At 58.4% G+C, this 14007-nt stretch overlaps 3 protein-coding genes across 6 annotated transcripts; 2 read left to right on the forward strand and 1 right to left on the reverse strand.

Annotated features, from left to right (window-relative positions):
* Nucleotides 1–456: 456 nt before the first annotated feature.
* UBE2M (ubiquitin conjugating enzyme E2 M) lies at nucleotides 457–3764 on the forward strand. Of its 2 annotated transcripts, XM_021691852.2 has the most exons (7): nucleotides 457–1169; nucleotides 2368–2462; nucleotides 2587–2625; nucleotides 2726–2829; nucleotides 3091–3154; nucleotides 3241–3396; nucleotides 3484–3764. In XM_021691852.2, the coding sequence occupies exons 1-6, from the start codon at nucleotides 1061–1063 to the stop codon at nucleotides 3379–3381; spliced, it is 552 nt and encodes a 183-aa protein (XP_021547527.1). In that variant the 5' UTR covers nucleotides 457–1060; the 3' UTR covers nucleotides 3382–3396; nucleotides 3484–3764. The 2 variants fall into 2 exon arrangements, with proteins under 2 accessions (XP_021547527.1, XP_021547525.1); XM_021691850.1 differs by having other exon boundaries at nucleotides 459–1169; nucleotides 3241–3764.
* Nucleotides 3765–4392: 628 nt separating this feature from the next.
* On the forward strand, nucleotides 4393–7296 carry CHMP2A (charged multivesicular body protein 2A). 3 transcript variants are annotated; one of them, XM_044911411.1, is made up of 6 exons: nucleotides 4393–4537; nucleotides 5366–5557; nucleotides 6440–6619; nucleotides 6693–6823; nucleotides 6903–6964; nucleotides 7083–7296. In XM_044911411.1, exons 2-6 carry the CDS (start codon nucleotides 5390–5392, stop codon nucleotides 7208–7210), a joined length of 669 nt encoding a protein of 222 aa, XP_044767346.1. In that variant the 5' UTR covers nucleotides 4393–4537; nucleotides 5366–5389; the 3' UTR covers nucleotides 7211–7296. The 3 variants fall into 3 exon arrangements, with proteins under 3 accessions (XP_044767346.1, XP_021547523.1, XP_044767345.1); XM_021691848.1 differs by having other exon boundaries at nucleotides 4406–4537; nucleotides 5348–5557; XM_044911410.1 differs by lacking the exon at nucleotides 4393–4537 and having other exon boundaries at nucleotides 4925–5557.
* Nucleotides 7297–8045: 749 nt separating this feature from the next.
* Nucleotides 8046–14006, reverse strand: TRIM28 (tripartite motif containing 28; the record flags this gene model as incomplete). Its single annotated transcript, XM_021691858.2, has 17 exons — nucleotides 8046–8396; nucleotides 8489–8626; nucleotides 8705–8791; nucleotides 8877–9000; nucleotides 9081–9400; nucleotides 9492–9744; nucleotides 9825–9870; nucleotides 9952–9988; nucleotides 10086–10192; nucleotides 10277–10391; nucleotides 10489–10635; nucleotides 10795–10909; nucleotides 10995–11111; nucleotides 11191–11326; nucleotides 12920–13052; nucleotides 13254–13366; nucleotides 13712–14006. Coding segments are annotated over 17 exons (2460 nt in total), but the record flags the coding sequence as incomplete, so codon positions are not given.
* Between the last annotated feature and the right edge of the window lies 1 nt (nucleotide 14007).

Raw genomic sequence — 14007 nt, forward strand, 5'->3', positions numbered from 1 at the left:
GGACCCGCTCCGAGAGGGCCCCCGCCCCACATCCTATCACCCAGGGTCCACCCATGTAAACTCCCAAAGTGCTTACCACTCTCTAGCACAGTACACCTTTTATTTGCTAGTTTACCTCAGCCAGAATCTCCGCGAGCGGGTTGCCTTTGCGATGGGACACCAAGGGCGCTCGACCCCGCACTCTTTGGGCAAAGCCCATGGCCTCGCCCGGACTCTGGCCCGCCGTGGTCACCCTGCCTCTGTGACCTCCAGGGGCAAGGACCTCGTGAGACCCACCCCCGCCGCGGTCCGCACAAGTGAACCGCGAGCGAAGTGACCTGCGTCTGCCCTACTTAAAGATGGCGGCGGCACCGCCCACGCCTGGACCCGCGAGCGTCCCCGGAAATGACCGCGGGACGGCCTGCACGAACGGAAATACCCGAGCGCAGCCGAAAAAGTCTGAATAATCAAGACCTATCGCTGAGCAACGCGGGGCGGTGGCGGCAGCAGCGGCGGCTGCGCAAGCGCACAGCGCAGACCGGGCGAGAAGAGCCGAAGTGGGCAAGCGGCGGAAATATCCGAAGCGGTGGGGCGCCCGAGGCCGTTGCGGACCTCCGCGCCGAAGCCGCTGCTGCCGCGGAAGCCGAGCCTCTTCTAGTACACGGCAGCCGCCACCGCGGCCGCCGCCTCCTCCTTCCCCTCGAGCCGCACCCCCTCGCGGTGGGAGCGAGTGAACAGACAAGCGGCGCGACCGCAGCTGAGCCTGAGGGGACCTAAGCGGGCGAGGGGGAGGAGGGAGCGGCCGGGTGGGGGCGGGGCCGAGCGGACCCGAGAAGAGCCGAGTCGGCCCGAGCACCGCCGAGCCAGCCCGAGGCGCCGGGCCAGGCCGGAGCCGGACTACGGGAGCCGACGCGGGCCGCGCGGTGGGCGCGGAGCGGCGCGGCAGGCCGGGCGGGAGGCAGCAGCAGCGGAGGAGGCCGCGAAGGCGGGTTCGAGTGGCGGAGGCGGCGCGGGCGGCGGCAGGGGGCCGGGTGGCCGGGGTCCCGGGCCCCGCAGCGGCGGCAGCGGCGGCGGCGGCAGGATGATCAAGCTGTTCTCGCTGAAGCAGCAGAAGAAGGAGGAGGAGTCGGCGGGCGGCACCAAGGGCAGCAGCAAGAAGGCGTCGGCTGCGCAGCTGCGGATCCAGAAGGGTAGGGGGTCGGAGGATGGGGGTGGGGGTCGGAGGTCAGCGCTTGGGGTGGGGTGATGTTAAGAGTCAGGAGTGGGATAATGCAGTCACCGGGGGTCAGAGATGTGGCCGCAGATGTGGGGTCGGAGGTTAGGGCCTGGGTGTTGGTGATGGGGGATCAGGAGTAATGCAGTCACCGGGGGGTCAAAGATAGGGGGCCGAGTATGGGGCACTTAGGATACGGAAAGCCAGGCGTCTTGCATTAGGGACCGAGAATCAGAGAGTCAGGCAATGAAGGGAGAGTAGGAAGCTGGAGACTCCACAGAGCATGGGGGTCAGATTGGAACATGGGTGATAGGCAGAGGAGATTAGGTAGGTGGTGGGCCAAGGATTGGGGATAGGAGTCGGAGAGGATTTAGTGAAGTATCTTGGGGTCATTGGGAATCTGAAAGTGAGATGCAGTGAAGTAAGTTTGGGGCACTGCGATTTGTGGGTCGGGGGGCCACATGGCAATTTGGGGTTTGGGGTTTGGGGTGACACGTGGAGGAAGGAAGAACAGTGTGTGCCAGGGATTGGAGATGGGAGTAGGGTTGAATTTAGATTATCATCCTGGAGGTGCTGGGAATCTTAGAGGCTGCTTAGAGGGGTACAGGAATGGGAACTCACATGTCTGAGGATCGGATGGGTCCCTGAATTTAGAATGACAAGCAGAGAAGAGGAGGGATGGTGGGGATGGGATTGGTGAGGGGATGATGGGGGGCAGGGTCCTTGAGTTTGGGTGGACGGGAGGTAGCAGCAATGTCCACTAGAAAATGGAGTTCTTGGCTGGAGATCCTGGTGTTTGGGGTAGTTGGAGGCTCTTGGGGGCCACACAGGGGTGGGGGAATTTGGGAGCTGGGTTGGGGGCACCCAGCTGTTGGGTGCTGAGACTTGAGGCTCTGGATTCACAGGAGTTGGAACTTACCCTGGGCCCGGAGATAGAGCATAGCCACAGTTGAAAATGCACGTTTGAAGCGTGCTGTGGATCTAGAAGAGCCTGCCTGGAGCCTAGGAAGCAGAAAGAGCAGGGAGAGGGTTGGGGCTGTGGGGCACAGCCAGGACAGAGCCCTGAGGGTCCTGGAGGAGGCCATGGGTGCTCTGCTGGCACTTGCACCTGCTCTGAGTGCCCTCCTCTCTCCCTCTCCCTCTCTTTGTTCCCCTTCTCTGCTTTGCAAACCCAGACATAAACGAGCTGAACCTGCCCAAGACGTGTGACATCAGCTTTTCAGATCCAGACGATCTCCTCAACTTCAAGCTGGTTATCTGTCCTGATGAGGTAAGGGCTCAGTTAGACTCCCAGGTATGGGGCGGTGGGGGGAATACCTTGAGTTGGGAGACCTGGTTTACCTGCCAGGCCCTGCAGGATGGTGTCCTAAGACTTTTTCTCTTTCCCCTCGCAGGGCTTCTACAAGAGTGGGAAGTTTGTGTTCAGTTTTAAGGTGAGTCCCGGGTGGGCAGGGATAGAGGCAACAGCTGAGGCCCACCCCAGCCAGGCACTGCTAAGGCACCTATCTATCTTCTCTCTCTTCTTGGAGCCAGGTGGGCCAGGGTTACCCACATGACCCCCCCAAGGTGAAGTGTGAGACGATGGTCTATCACCCCAACATTGACCTCGAGGGCAACGTCTGCCTCAACATCCTCAGGTGAGGGCCCTGACTTTAGATTGCACAGGCCTTTGTCCCTTCCCTCCCTCTTGTGGTCTGCGGTTTTCTATCTCTTCATCTCCACATTTTCTTTCTCAAGTCTTAACCTTAGCTTTCTCCCTGGCCTGTCCCGCTGTGTGCCCTCCCCCTAGCCTCTCACATCTGCACTGTCCTGTGCCCTGGGCCTGACCCGTTTAGTCCCAGCAGGCTCTGTGTTGGTCATCCACTCACCAGCCCCTGACCCTGATTCTCTGTCCACAGAGAGGACTGGAAGCCAGTCCTTACGATAAACTCCATAATTTATGGCCTGCAGTATCTCTTCTTGGTGAGTAGGGGTGGGTGGGAGAGGCTGGGGAAGGTTGGCCCTCTCTGCTCTTAGGGCCTGTTGACCCCTACCCATACCGGCCACAGGAGCCCAACCCCGAAGACCCACTGAACAAGGAGGCCGCCGAGGTCCTGCAGAACAACCGGCGGCTGTTTGAGCAGAATGTGCAGCGCTCCATGCGGGGTGGCTATATCGGCTCCACCTACTTCGAGCGCTGCCTGAAATAGGGTTGGCGCACACCCACCCCTGCCAGGGCCACCAGCCCCGGCGTCCCCTGCAAATATTTATTGGGGGCCACAGGTGGGGGGCATGGGGTGGCCGGTGGGGGAACCCCATGCCCTGGCCTTGCCTCCCCTCCCTGCCACCCGCTCCTAGTTATTATTATTTTTTTTTTTAACCACCATGTGATTAAGGTCGGCGCTGCCTCCCCCGACCCGCTCAGCAATGGGAAATGAATTGGCTTGTCTAGCCCCCAGCTGGGTGCTGTCCAGCCCCCCACTCTGGGCTCTGGGGTGGGTGGCCAAGGGGACTGGGTGGCTGGGGCTCGGGCACCCCACCCCTCCACCACTGGAGGTCCCACCAGGCTATTAAAGGGGAATGTTACTGCATGGCCTCCGCCTCTTCCTTCTGTGGGGGTGGGAGGGGCAGGTGATGTCCACCAGAGCTCTTGCAGCAGGAGTGGCGGGAGATGTGTAACTGGTTAGAGGTGGCACTGGGGCATCCCTCAGGAGGCTACCCAGTGCCTGAAACAGCCCTGGGGGGCAATAGGGGGGACAACACCCCAAGCCTCAGGCTGGGTGGGATGAATCCTAATATGCGACCATCGAGGGGCAGGACCAGTAACCACTCACTTCCTGCTTGATAAGCCAGTATAGAGGAAAGTCCGTGCCATCTCCAGCTCTGCCCCCTCCTGCCATGACTGGATCCACCAAGAACCCTCCCTGGTGCTACCAGGTGCCTGAGATCCAGAAACATTAGGGAAACGTCGGGGTCTGTCGGATGAGCTGGGCCCTCTAGTGGGTGCGGTGGTGGGATCCGGGACCTCTGGGGTGGCCGGGCGCAAGGCGCCCAAAGATGCACCAACCCAATGGGGACTGGGAATCCAGGCCTGGCTGGGCTGGAACCTATGGAACACCCTCAGGCAGGCCCCAGAGAGACGAAAGCTTGTGCGCATGCGCCTGGATGCCGGCCTGCTCGCGCACGCGCGCTCTTGTCCCCGCCCATCGTTCCGGGTGCCGGTGGGGCGTGTGACGTCAGGCTATTTCTTCCGGAAACGGCGGCGACGGCAGAAAGAACCGAGGAGCTCTCGTTAGTGGGTGCGCCTGAGAGCCGAGTGAGAGGAGCGTAACCCGGAAGCGGAAGCGGATTCCCGTCCCAGCTTCGGTGAGTGGTCCCTGCTGGGCTGCGGGTCCCGGGTGGGTGCGTGGGCGACGGCATACGAGGGTCTCTTCGCCGGGGTGTCGACTGCCTCGCCCGTCCACGGGACCGTAGCCCCATCATCGAACCACCTTGTTCTCGGTGTGCGGGCCTCCCAACGCCCCCCAGGTCGTCCTGAACAAGGCGCCCCATCGCCCATCATCCCGTTCCGGGTGTACAGGGGTCCCCACGGACCCGTTTTTTCCAGATCCTCCGAGCTCCCCAGCATCCATCATGTCCTTAGTGTGCCGGGTGCCCCAACTCCTCACAACCATATTGTTCGCACCCAGGTTCCCTCCCCGTTCAGGCCCCCCCCCCCCCGCCAGTCCCAATGCTAATTTGTAGGTTGTCAGCTTCAGAACCCCTATATCCACTTTGTTCTTGGCACGCAGGCCCCCACAGTTGCCCTGTCCTTGGCGCTCAGGGTCCACATGCCCCAGTGCATCTTCACACAACCACTTCCCTTCTCAGTCCATCAGACTCCGGGGCCTCACTATGGTCTGGAGAGAGGCTGAAGCCTTGAACCTCCTTTGGGGCACTATGATGAAGGGCTGGGGTGGGTATGTTGTGGATGACTTTCAGATCTTGCTGACCCCACTTGTACCCATGGGGCTCCTTCAGTGTTCCAGGCTAGGTTTTGGCCTTCTATTAATGCTTCCTCTCCCTGCTTACCCCTCTGCATTTTGCAAGCCCCTGCAACTACCCACTCCCATACACATTGTGACTCTGGCTCTGCTTCTTGCCCTTTCTCTGGGGCCCACACCACTTTGCACCTAGGCTTCACACTTGTCACAGGCCCACTGGTGGGCTCCTGCTACCATGGATTTGTTGTTTGGGCGCCGGAAGACACCAGAGGAGTTGCTGAGGCAGAACCAGCGAGCCCTGAACCGTGCCATGCGAGAGTTGGACCGTGAGCGACAGAAGCTAGAGACCCAGGAGAAGAAAGTCATCGCAGACATCAAGAAGATGGCCAAGCAGGGCCAGATGGTGAGCTCAGTTGGGCGCAGGCTGGGACACAGGGTTAGGTGCTGTGGTTTGGTCAGGCACTGCTAGAACGGTGGAGCGTGACAGGACACCAACAGGTGCTCTGAGAGAAATTAAGGGTGAGCGGGGCTTCCCTATTTTGGGTATCCAGAAAGGCTGTCTCCCAGGTGAGATCAGAGCCACAAGCCTTGAGTAATGAAGAGGATGAGCCTGTGACGATCCAAGCAACCACAACATGTCAAACAGATGAGGCAGCAAATGTTCCATGAGGGAGTGATAGGTGAGCTCAGGGTAGACAGTAGGCCACACCCGTTGAAATCATGGGCTACAGTGGGAGCTGAGTCAAAGGATTTAATGCAAGAAGATCAGTAAAAGAAATGGAGACAGTCTGAACCAGTAGGGAGCAGAGCCTGTGACAGGTGACAGTTTGAACCTGAGCAGCTGAGTTGAAGAGGTTCCGTTACCCAGGATAGGCAAGGCAAGGAAGACGTTCAGGGAAGTTGAAAGCTGAGCTATGGGTAGATTTATATTTGGGATAAAGTGCTTGAGGTATGAGCCTTTGTGACATGGAAGGAAAGAAACTTTTCAGCCAGGATAGAAATTCAGGAATAGGTACTGTAAGTCAAGGGAGCGTGACTTTAGATATGGAGGGAAAAGGGTCCCTATATAGAGTAAGCCCAGCCTTCCTTCCAGAGTCTGTGGGTGAGAGAGGTAAGTATACAAAGGAACCGGTGGAGTGGTGACCCAAGACGCATGAGGATGAGGTTGGGAGGAGGGAGGGGGCAGTGACCACATGTAAATCTCTGAAAGCATTAGCTGGAATGGTGCAATGGGAGCAAGCATGTTCCCTTGGCCCACTCCCTGTCACGTTTGTCCACTTCTCAGGATGCTGTGCGTATCATGGCAAAAGACCTGGTGCGCACTCGGCGTTATGTGCGCAAATTTGTGTTGATGCGGGCCAACATCCAGGCTGTGTCCCTGAAGATCCAGACACTGAAGTCTAACAACTCGATGGCGCAGGCTATGAAAGGGGTCACCAAAGCCATGGGCACCATGAACAGACAGGTGGGCCTCTCCTATTCCCCCACCCTCCCCCCCAACTAACCCCCAACTAACCCTCCCCACACCCCACTTGCAGCTGAAGTTGCCTCAGATCCAGAAGATCATGATGGAATTTGAGCGGCAAGCCGAGATCATGGACATGAAGGAGGAGATGATGAACGATGCCATTGATGATGCCATGGGTGATGAGGAAGATGAAGAAGAAAGGTTAGGGGACACCAGGTTTGGGGAGGATGGGGATGGATGCACATGCCTGGCCCTCACAAAGGTCTTCTCTCTTCCCAAGTGACGCTGTTGTGTCCCAGGTCCTGGATGAGCTGGGATTGAGCCTGACAGACGAGCTGTCAAGTGAGTGCACCAAACTTTGGGCCCTGTCCCACCGAACAGTCCAGAAACAACCCCTGACCCCCCTGCTCCCAGCATTATTCCTTTCTACAGGAACTCTCCTAACCCCCCCTCTCTGTAGACCTCCCCTCCACCGGAGGCTCACTCAGTGTGGCTGCCAGTGGGAAGAAAGCAGAGGCAGCAGCTTCAGCCCTAGTAGATGCAGACGCAGACCTGGAGGAGCGGCTCAAGAATCTGCGGAGGGACTGATTGCCCTATACCACCTTGGGTGGGAGGTGGGCAGTGGATGCCCAGCAGTTTCACTGTACTTCTTCTGTAATAAACGATTGGACAATGGTTCCTAGGCCTGTGTTGACTGGCCTGATGTGGGCCAGGTTGGGGTCCCTTGGCACAGGTCACATACAGGGCTTGGTAAAAGGGCAACTGACACGCATGGCAGAAGACCGAGTGCCAGATCCACTGGGATGTAGGATAAGGAAGGCTGGATTGCTTCCCAGTTTGTGGCAGGAGTTGACAGGTTCTCTCTCCAGGACGTTCAGGGTTTGGGAGCTTAAGGTCATCTGTGTGCTCTGCTTCAGCACCCTTCCCAAAGCCTCCAGTGCCTTGGCCTCTAGTGCCTATCACCTCCAAGACCACGGGCTTCCCAGATACCCTGAAGTCTGGGCTCATCTGCCAGGGATCCTCAGCCCACCCAGCCCACTGTGGTGCCATCTGATTATGAGAAATGGTTACACCCAAGTCCAGGAAGTACTCAGGAAGAATGGCCACCATGCAGCATATGTATCTGGGGCTACACCCTGCCTGCCCAGAGCAGCCTGGGCATTACCACCTACAGGGGCACCCAAAACCCTCCAGCCAGCATGTGCACCATGTGACCCTCCCATCCATCTGAGGCACTCTCTACATTGGAAGGGCCAGGAGGGATGCTCTCCTCTTCCCTACTCCCTGGACACGAAAATGGCTGAAGACGAGTGCCCCACACCTACTCCATCCACCAGGGCACGGTGAGGGAATTGCAGAGACCAGGCCCCAGGACCACTGCCCCCCCCCCCGCCCCCGCCGCAGCCCCAAAAAAGGCCTGAGGAACTGGTGAAGTTTTTATTAAATCCACATAAGTAAAAACCATATCGTGAGGGACTGGGGGATGGGGCCACCAAGAAGTAGGAGCCAGGCCACCAGAGGGGGAGGTTGGGGGGGGGTGGGGGGATTTGACAGGACAGAGAACAGTCAGGCCGGGTTGGCCTGAGAGGTCACAGACTCAAGGGCCATCACCAGGACCACTGGATAGCTCCTGGGCACTCAGGCCAGCACCAGGCAGGCTCAGCGGCGGGGGCTCCACCAGCACAGCTGAGAACTTGGTGTCACCAAAGGCCTCGTTCATGCGAGTCTCAAAGAAGCGCTGCAGACCGATGATGGACTGCACGTCTGCCTTGTCCTAAGCCGGGCAGATAGCAGTGGCTGGGTCCTAGCTCTCCCTCCTCCCACCTCCCCTCGCCCTGCCCCCAACCCTATTCTCCCCAAGCTCACCTCTGTCAGCTTGTTGAACTGCTTAAACATGCGGCCCACATCCTGGGCAAACTCCTGGGGGGAACTATAGGGGGGTGACAACTTCTCCTGGAGACGGGCACGGATCAGGGTTAGGTCCAGGGTGCCGCCTGGCTGATCCTGTAGACAAAAGCCACAAGCTAAAGATGAGGCCAGGCGCTCTCTCCCCATACCCTCCCTTTAAGTCCCAAGACTCACCAGGGAGAAAGTGGAGTCAGTAGCCAGCTGGTGCAGGGGCCGGCAGGGCTCATGACAGAACAGGGCCAGCAAAACACGCTCACACTTCTATGGACAGGACAGGGAACATCAGAGCCACAGAGGGAGGGGGAGGGCTGCTGAGCAAACTCCTCAGGGAGGGCACCCCCCTCACCTGCTGGTTGGCTGGCGAGAGCTTGGCCACCACACCGGTGCTATCACCACCATCCAGGCTCAGGCTGCCATCCTCCTCTTTCAGATCGGGTAGCACATGGCAGAGAGAGCAACTCCACTCCTCCCTGGATGGAAGGAGAATGAGGAGCTGCAAAGAACCTGGCCCAGCCCTCCACCCTGCATAGACCCCACACAAGCCTCGCACCCTGGCACATCCTGCAGGGCAGGCAGGTGGCAGTCCAGGTGGAAGCAGAACTCGCACTGGTTGCACATGACCAGGTCGCCTGGCTTCTGGCAGACACGGCAGATGGTGGCACTGTCATCCAGGGCACCCGGGCCACCTGCTGGGGCTGAACTGCCCTCTGGAGCCACCACCTCCAGACCTGAACTGGTGCTGCCACTGGGTGAGGCCAGGCGTGGGCCCTCAGCACCAGGACCCTCCGCCAGGGCCATCAGCACAGGCTTGGTCTCAGGGCCCTCAGTGGCAGCAGGCGGGGCTCCGATGGCAGCCTCTGTCTCTTCTTCCTGCAAGGACGTAACAAGGTAATAAGGTGCTCAACAGGGTGCAGACCTGGGTGTTCCGTCTCCCACTCACAATCACCTGAGGCAGGCTCACCTTGACTATGGCCATTCCAGGCAGAGGCGGGGCCCCAGGAACCCCAGGCGGAGCAGTCCCAGGCTGTCCAGCTGCAGCAGCTGCAGCACCACGCTCAATGACGATGAGATTATAATCCTCAGTGGTGCTGCCTGGGAAGACCTTGAAAACTGGTGGCTGACTATCAGCCGTGAGATCCAGGTCCAAGCGCTCGAGGCTCACCCGTGGCACCTTGCGCATGAGGCCACTCACCTCGCCCTCACCTGAGCGGGACCTGTGGGTGCAGGTGCAGCACAGGGTCAGCACACCCATCCCTAATCCCACCTGGCTCCACCAAAGGATAGCCAAACTCACCGCTTCACGCCTGACACATGGGGCTCTGCACTCGAATAAGGATCGTCTGCTCGGAAAACATAAAAAGAGACAGCAAGTTAGGGATAAACCTAGAGCACTGAAGCTCTCCCACCTACAAGGCACTCACCTGAGCCAAAGCCATAGCCTTCCTGCACCTCCATGGGCTGTGGGCAAAGTAGGTGGTCCTCAGTGGGCAGGTGTCCCATAGGACCCCGTGCCCCGCCCCCGCTCCCTACCAGGGTTCCCCCGCCCCCCACTCACCTGGCTGCTGCCAGAGCCCTGCTTGCTCAAGGGCCCTGGAGCCCGAGGAGGGGCCATGGATGTAGGGCCTGTTGAGTTGGTGCCAGGACGCTCTGCCACGATCTTGCCTGCAAAAACGAAGTAAAATCAGCAGGAGATGACCCAGAGTCTGGAATAGTAGCAATATGCAGCAAGATAAAAAAAGGACACACCAAAAGCCTCTGCACTCTTGGTCCAGGCATTGAGGTCCCACTGGAACTTCATCTCGCCATGTGGCTCCACAGGGTCCACAATCATCTTGAGGGCCCGATGCAGCTGGAAGTAGATCTGGAGATGGAGTAGTACATGAACACACAGAAAACAAACAAGGGTGCTGAGCAGCACCTGCCTGGAACCCTACACCTGGGTGCCCACCAGCACACACCAGCTTCTTGGAGAGCAGCAGGGCCGTGTTGTTGTCACTCTCCAGAGCCCATGAGGCAAAGCGCAGGATATGTTCCTGGTGCTTCTGGATCTTGGTCATGGTCCAGTGTTGTCGCTCCAGGCGCTCCTGCTGCCCTTCAGTCACCTTCTGCAGGTAGAGCGGAGAAAGCAATGAAGGAAAGCAGACACCAAGGATGGCATCAATAGCCAGCAGAGGATGCCAGTCCCCAAGACCCTCCCACCATAGATGGGGTCTGCAGCCAGCAGATGGGACCCAGAATCCCTTCCCCACCCAAACAGGGTGTACCTGGGCATCGTTGACCAGCACACGGCCCCGCTTGTTCAGTTCCTTCATGATCTGTAAGATGGCCATCTTAACATCCACCTGCACACGCTTCTGTACATCAGACACCTGGCGGATCCTGGAGGGGGAGCGCAGGGTGAATCAGGTCAGGAACATGCTCCCCCAGGACTGCCCCCAACTATGGCCCTGGCTTCCACACTTACGAGCTGCGAACCTCCTTGGTGTTCTTCTGCAGCGTTGCGTGCTTGTCCCCGAGGCGCTTCACCAGCGAGGCCAGGAGCTTGCGCTGGTTCCTCACTGCATCTTCCAGGAACTGATATCTGAGAGCAGACAAAAGTGGGCCTGGGTGCTGAACATGAGAACGAACAGGCAGCACCCACCAGCATCCTCAGTACTCACTGGTGGTCCTTATGGGCATTGAGCTGGCAGTCCCGGCAGGTGAGGGTGTCACAGCTCTCGCAGAACAGCACGAGAGGCTCGTGCTTGTGCACGTTGCAGTACACTGTACGCTCACCATCCCTTGACTTGGCTGGCCCTGGGGAATAGAAACCGTGAGTCTGAAGCTCATCCTCAGCTATCTCCACCTCAAGTAGTAAACAGAACTTGAGGCCTCACTTCCTGCCTGTCCTGCAAGCCTGGGCTGTCTGCTAGGAAAACTCAAGGGCCCTGCAGCAACGTCCAGGGAAAAGCACAGGCCTTTAAGACCAAATCCTTCCTTTCAAAATACTCTGCCCCAAGCCTGACCCAGACAACCACTCCCTTCTATCAGCTTGTGACCTGGATAACAAAGTCTCAAGACTTTGGCAGAGACCTCCCACTTGCTGTTCTGTCTACTAGAACCTTCCCCAGGTGGACACTCAGAAGAGCTCCTCCACCTTGAAAACCCCCACTGGGCTCGATTCCCCCTCCACTCGCAGCAGGTTCTGTCCAGCAGAGGAGGGAACTCTGGCTATTGCGGCATCCAAGCACAAAGAACGTTTGCTCGCTGGCACAGAGAGAAAGCAAATCAGGGACTAGAAATACTGTCCAAGCACAGCTTCCTCAGAAGCCACGCCTTGGTGACCTCCCCTCTCTTGAATAAGACAAGTTCACAGACCTCTTACCACGCAAAGGCCTACAAAGGATCCAGGCTTTGCAAAGCCTTCTAAGGATAGAAGACGTGAAATGTCAGACCAAAATCCTCATAAAGGTGTCAGGTCCCCTCTCTCTAAAGGGAGAGTTCTGGTACTTACAGTAATACCGCCCAAAGACCAATACCACCACCCCGCCCCCAACCTGTCACCGTTACAAAGCTGCTTGAGACCATCTATCCCTCTTTCCTACCCAATCCGAAGTACATCCTGGCTACACCGTCCCAGCCCAAGACCTATGACTGAGACGCAAATCAGCCAAACCATGGGTCCTCGAATACCGCCCCCCTCCTGCACTCTGCCCTGTGCCTGAACCCAGGACCTCCTACAAATCCCTGCCCTTTGTTCCTGATTCCTCATGCCCCACAGCTACCACTTCCATCCTTATCTTCCTGCCAATACTATCCTCTAGGACTGAAAAGCAACAGTTTAACTACCAAAAAGACACTCATAGAGTGTTCTGGAACTAAAACCAGGATAAACTCAGAAAACTCCCAAGCCCTTTTCTGTGCCACCACCAGCACTTACAGAAAAGTCTGCAAATACCTACCTGAGCTGAACTTTAAAACACGTATGACCCTAAGTTAAAACACTTCTAAGACTCACTCTCCGTGATGGCCTTGAGGGCCCTTGCAAGTTATCAACACAGTAGTCCAGAGGCCTCATTTTCTCCTACAGAGCCTTAACCAAGTTGCCAGGCCAGGCCCACCCCTCCACTACTGGGGCTTATCATCTGTGTGTAGGTCTTTGTGGGGGGGGGGGTGTCTTGCCTGAACCCTCAGTGCACCCCCACCCTATGGCCTTTTCCCTCCCACTTGGACCCACAGAGACTACACACCTGAGCCCCAGACTCCCCATTTCTAAGTTCTGCCCTCAGACCCTTCAGGTAGTACCCTCCAAAAAAGCTTCCCTGGACCCACCCATCATTTGTAACTAGCACCATGAACAACTGAGAACAAACGACAGATAGCCAAGGCTCTCCCCTCTGCCTTGCATACCAGTGGAGCGCACGGTGTGGTCCTTGGTGTACTTCACCCGCTGGTGTGCCTCCACACACGTCTCACACAGCGGCTCAGAGCACTCCACACAGTAGCTGGTGGCAGGGGCATTATCCTCACAGCTAGTGCAGCACTGATGGGCAAAGGCAGAGTAAGAAGAGACAAAACCGCCAGACAGGTCCACATCTGCACCCCAAATAACACAACCTAAAGCAAAGTGTAGCCTTTACCTAGTGTCTACAGTCTGCCCAGAGCCTTGTAGTGTGAGAAGAATAAAGTCTGGAACTAGTACCCTGTCCCGAGGCCTCTCAGGGGTTGCTGGGGCAGGACGTACCTGATTTGCATCCTGCGAGTCTGTGGCAGCCTTGCTGCCACTGTCACGCATAAAGTAATTCTCCACAATGTCTTTGGAGAAGCACTGCTGCTTGCACACCGGACAGTCCACCACTGCCAAAAACAAACAAAAAAAATAAAACTGTTGCAAGTTCACTTCCAAGCTATAACCCATCCCCCGACTGAGCCCAACCTTCATCCCAAAAAGGGCCAGATCCTCTCATTAGATAGCAGAAACCCCAACCCTGCTTTGATCGCACTTGAAGCGGACACCCCATCTCAGCGCCCAGCCCAGAACCCACTGCCCATACCCGATCCGGCCACGCACTATCCGGGTGCCTATCCGTCAAGCTCAGGCGATCCTCCACCATCGCCATGCTGGGAACGGACCCCCAATACCCACGCCGAGTCGGGATCAAAGGGTGGGGGGATGGGCCGCCCCGGCCCGACCGTACTCACCGGCGCCGTCGCCCGCCGCGCCGCCATCCCCCGAGCTGTTGGCGGCGGCGGGCGCCGGGGGCCCGAGGCAGGCACTGCAAGCCGAATGCAGGCAAGGTAACAAGCGAGGCTCCCTCTCGGGGCGCAGGCGCTCCCGGCACACACCGCAGTGCTCCAGCAGCTCCAGCGCCTCGCCGCCGCCCCCCGCGGGCGACGAGGCCGAGGCCGAGGCCGCGGCCGACGAGGCGGCGGCGCGCTTTTCGCCGCCAGCAGAGCCCTCGCCCGGGCCCGGGCTGCCCGAGGCGGCCGCCGCCGCC

The sequence above is a fragment of the Neomonachus schauinslandi genome, chromosome 16 (genome assembly GCF_002201575.2).
Source record: "Neomonachus schauinslandi chromosome 16, ASM220157v2, whole genome shotgun sequence".
Classification (NCBI taxonomy): domain Eukaryota; kingdom Metazoa; phylum Chordata; class Mammalia; order Carnivora; family Phocidae; genus Neomonachus; species Neomonachus schauinslandi.

Coding starts and splice junctions, on each gene's coding strand:
- UBE2M (XM_021691852.2), top strand. CDS start 1,061: ATGATCAAGCTGTTCTCGCTGAAGCAGCAGAAGAAGGAGGAGGAGTCG. Junction 2,463..2,586: donor TGGTTATCTGTCCTGATGAG/GTAAGGGCTCAG, acceptor TTCCCCTCGCAG/GGCTTCTACAAGAGTGGGAA. Junction 2,830..3,090: donor GTCTGCCTCAACATCCTCAG/GTGAGGGCCCTG, acceptor CTCTGTCCACAG/AGAGGACTGGAAGCCAGTCC.
- CHMP2A (XM_044911411.1), top strand. CDS start 5,390: ATGGATTTGTTGTTTGGGCGCCGGAAGACACCAGAGGAGTTGCTGAGG. Junction 6,824..6,902: donor GAGGAAGATGAAGAAGAAAG/GTTAGGGGACAC, acceptor TCTCTTCCCAAG/TGACGCTGTTGTGTCCCAGG. Junction 6,965..7,082: donor CCTGACAGACGAGCTGTCAA/GTGAGTGCACCA, acceptor CCCTCTCTGTAG/ACCTCCCCTCCACCGGAGGC.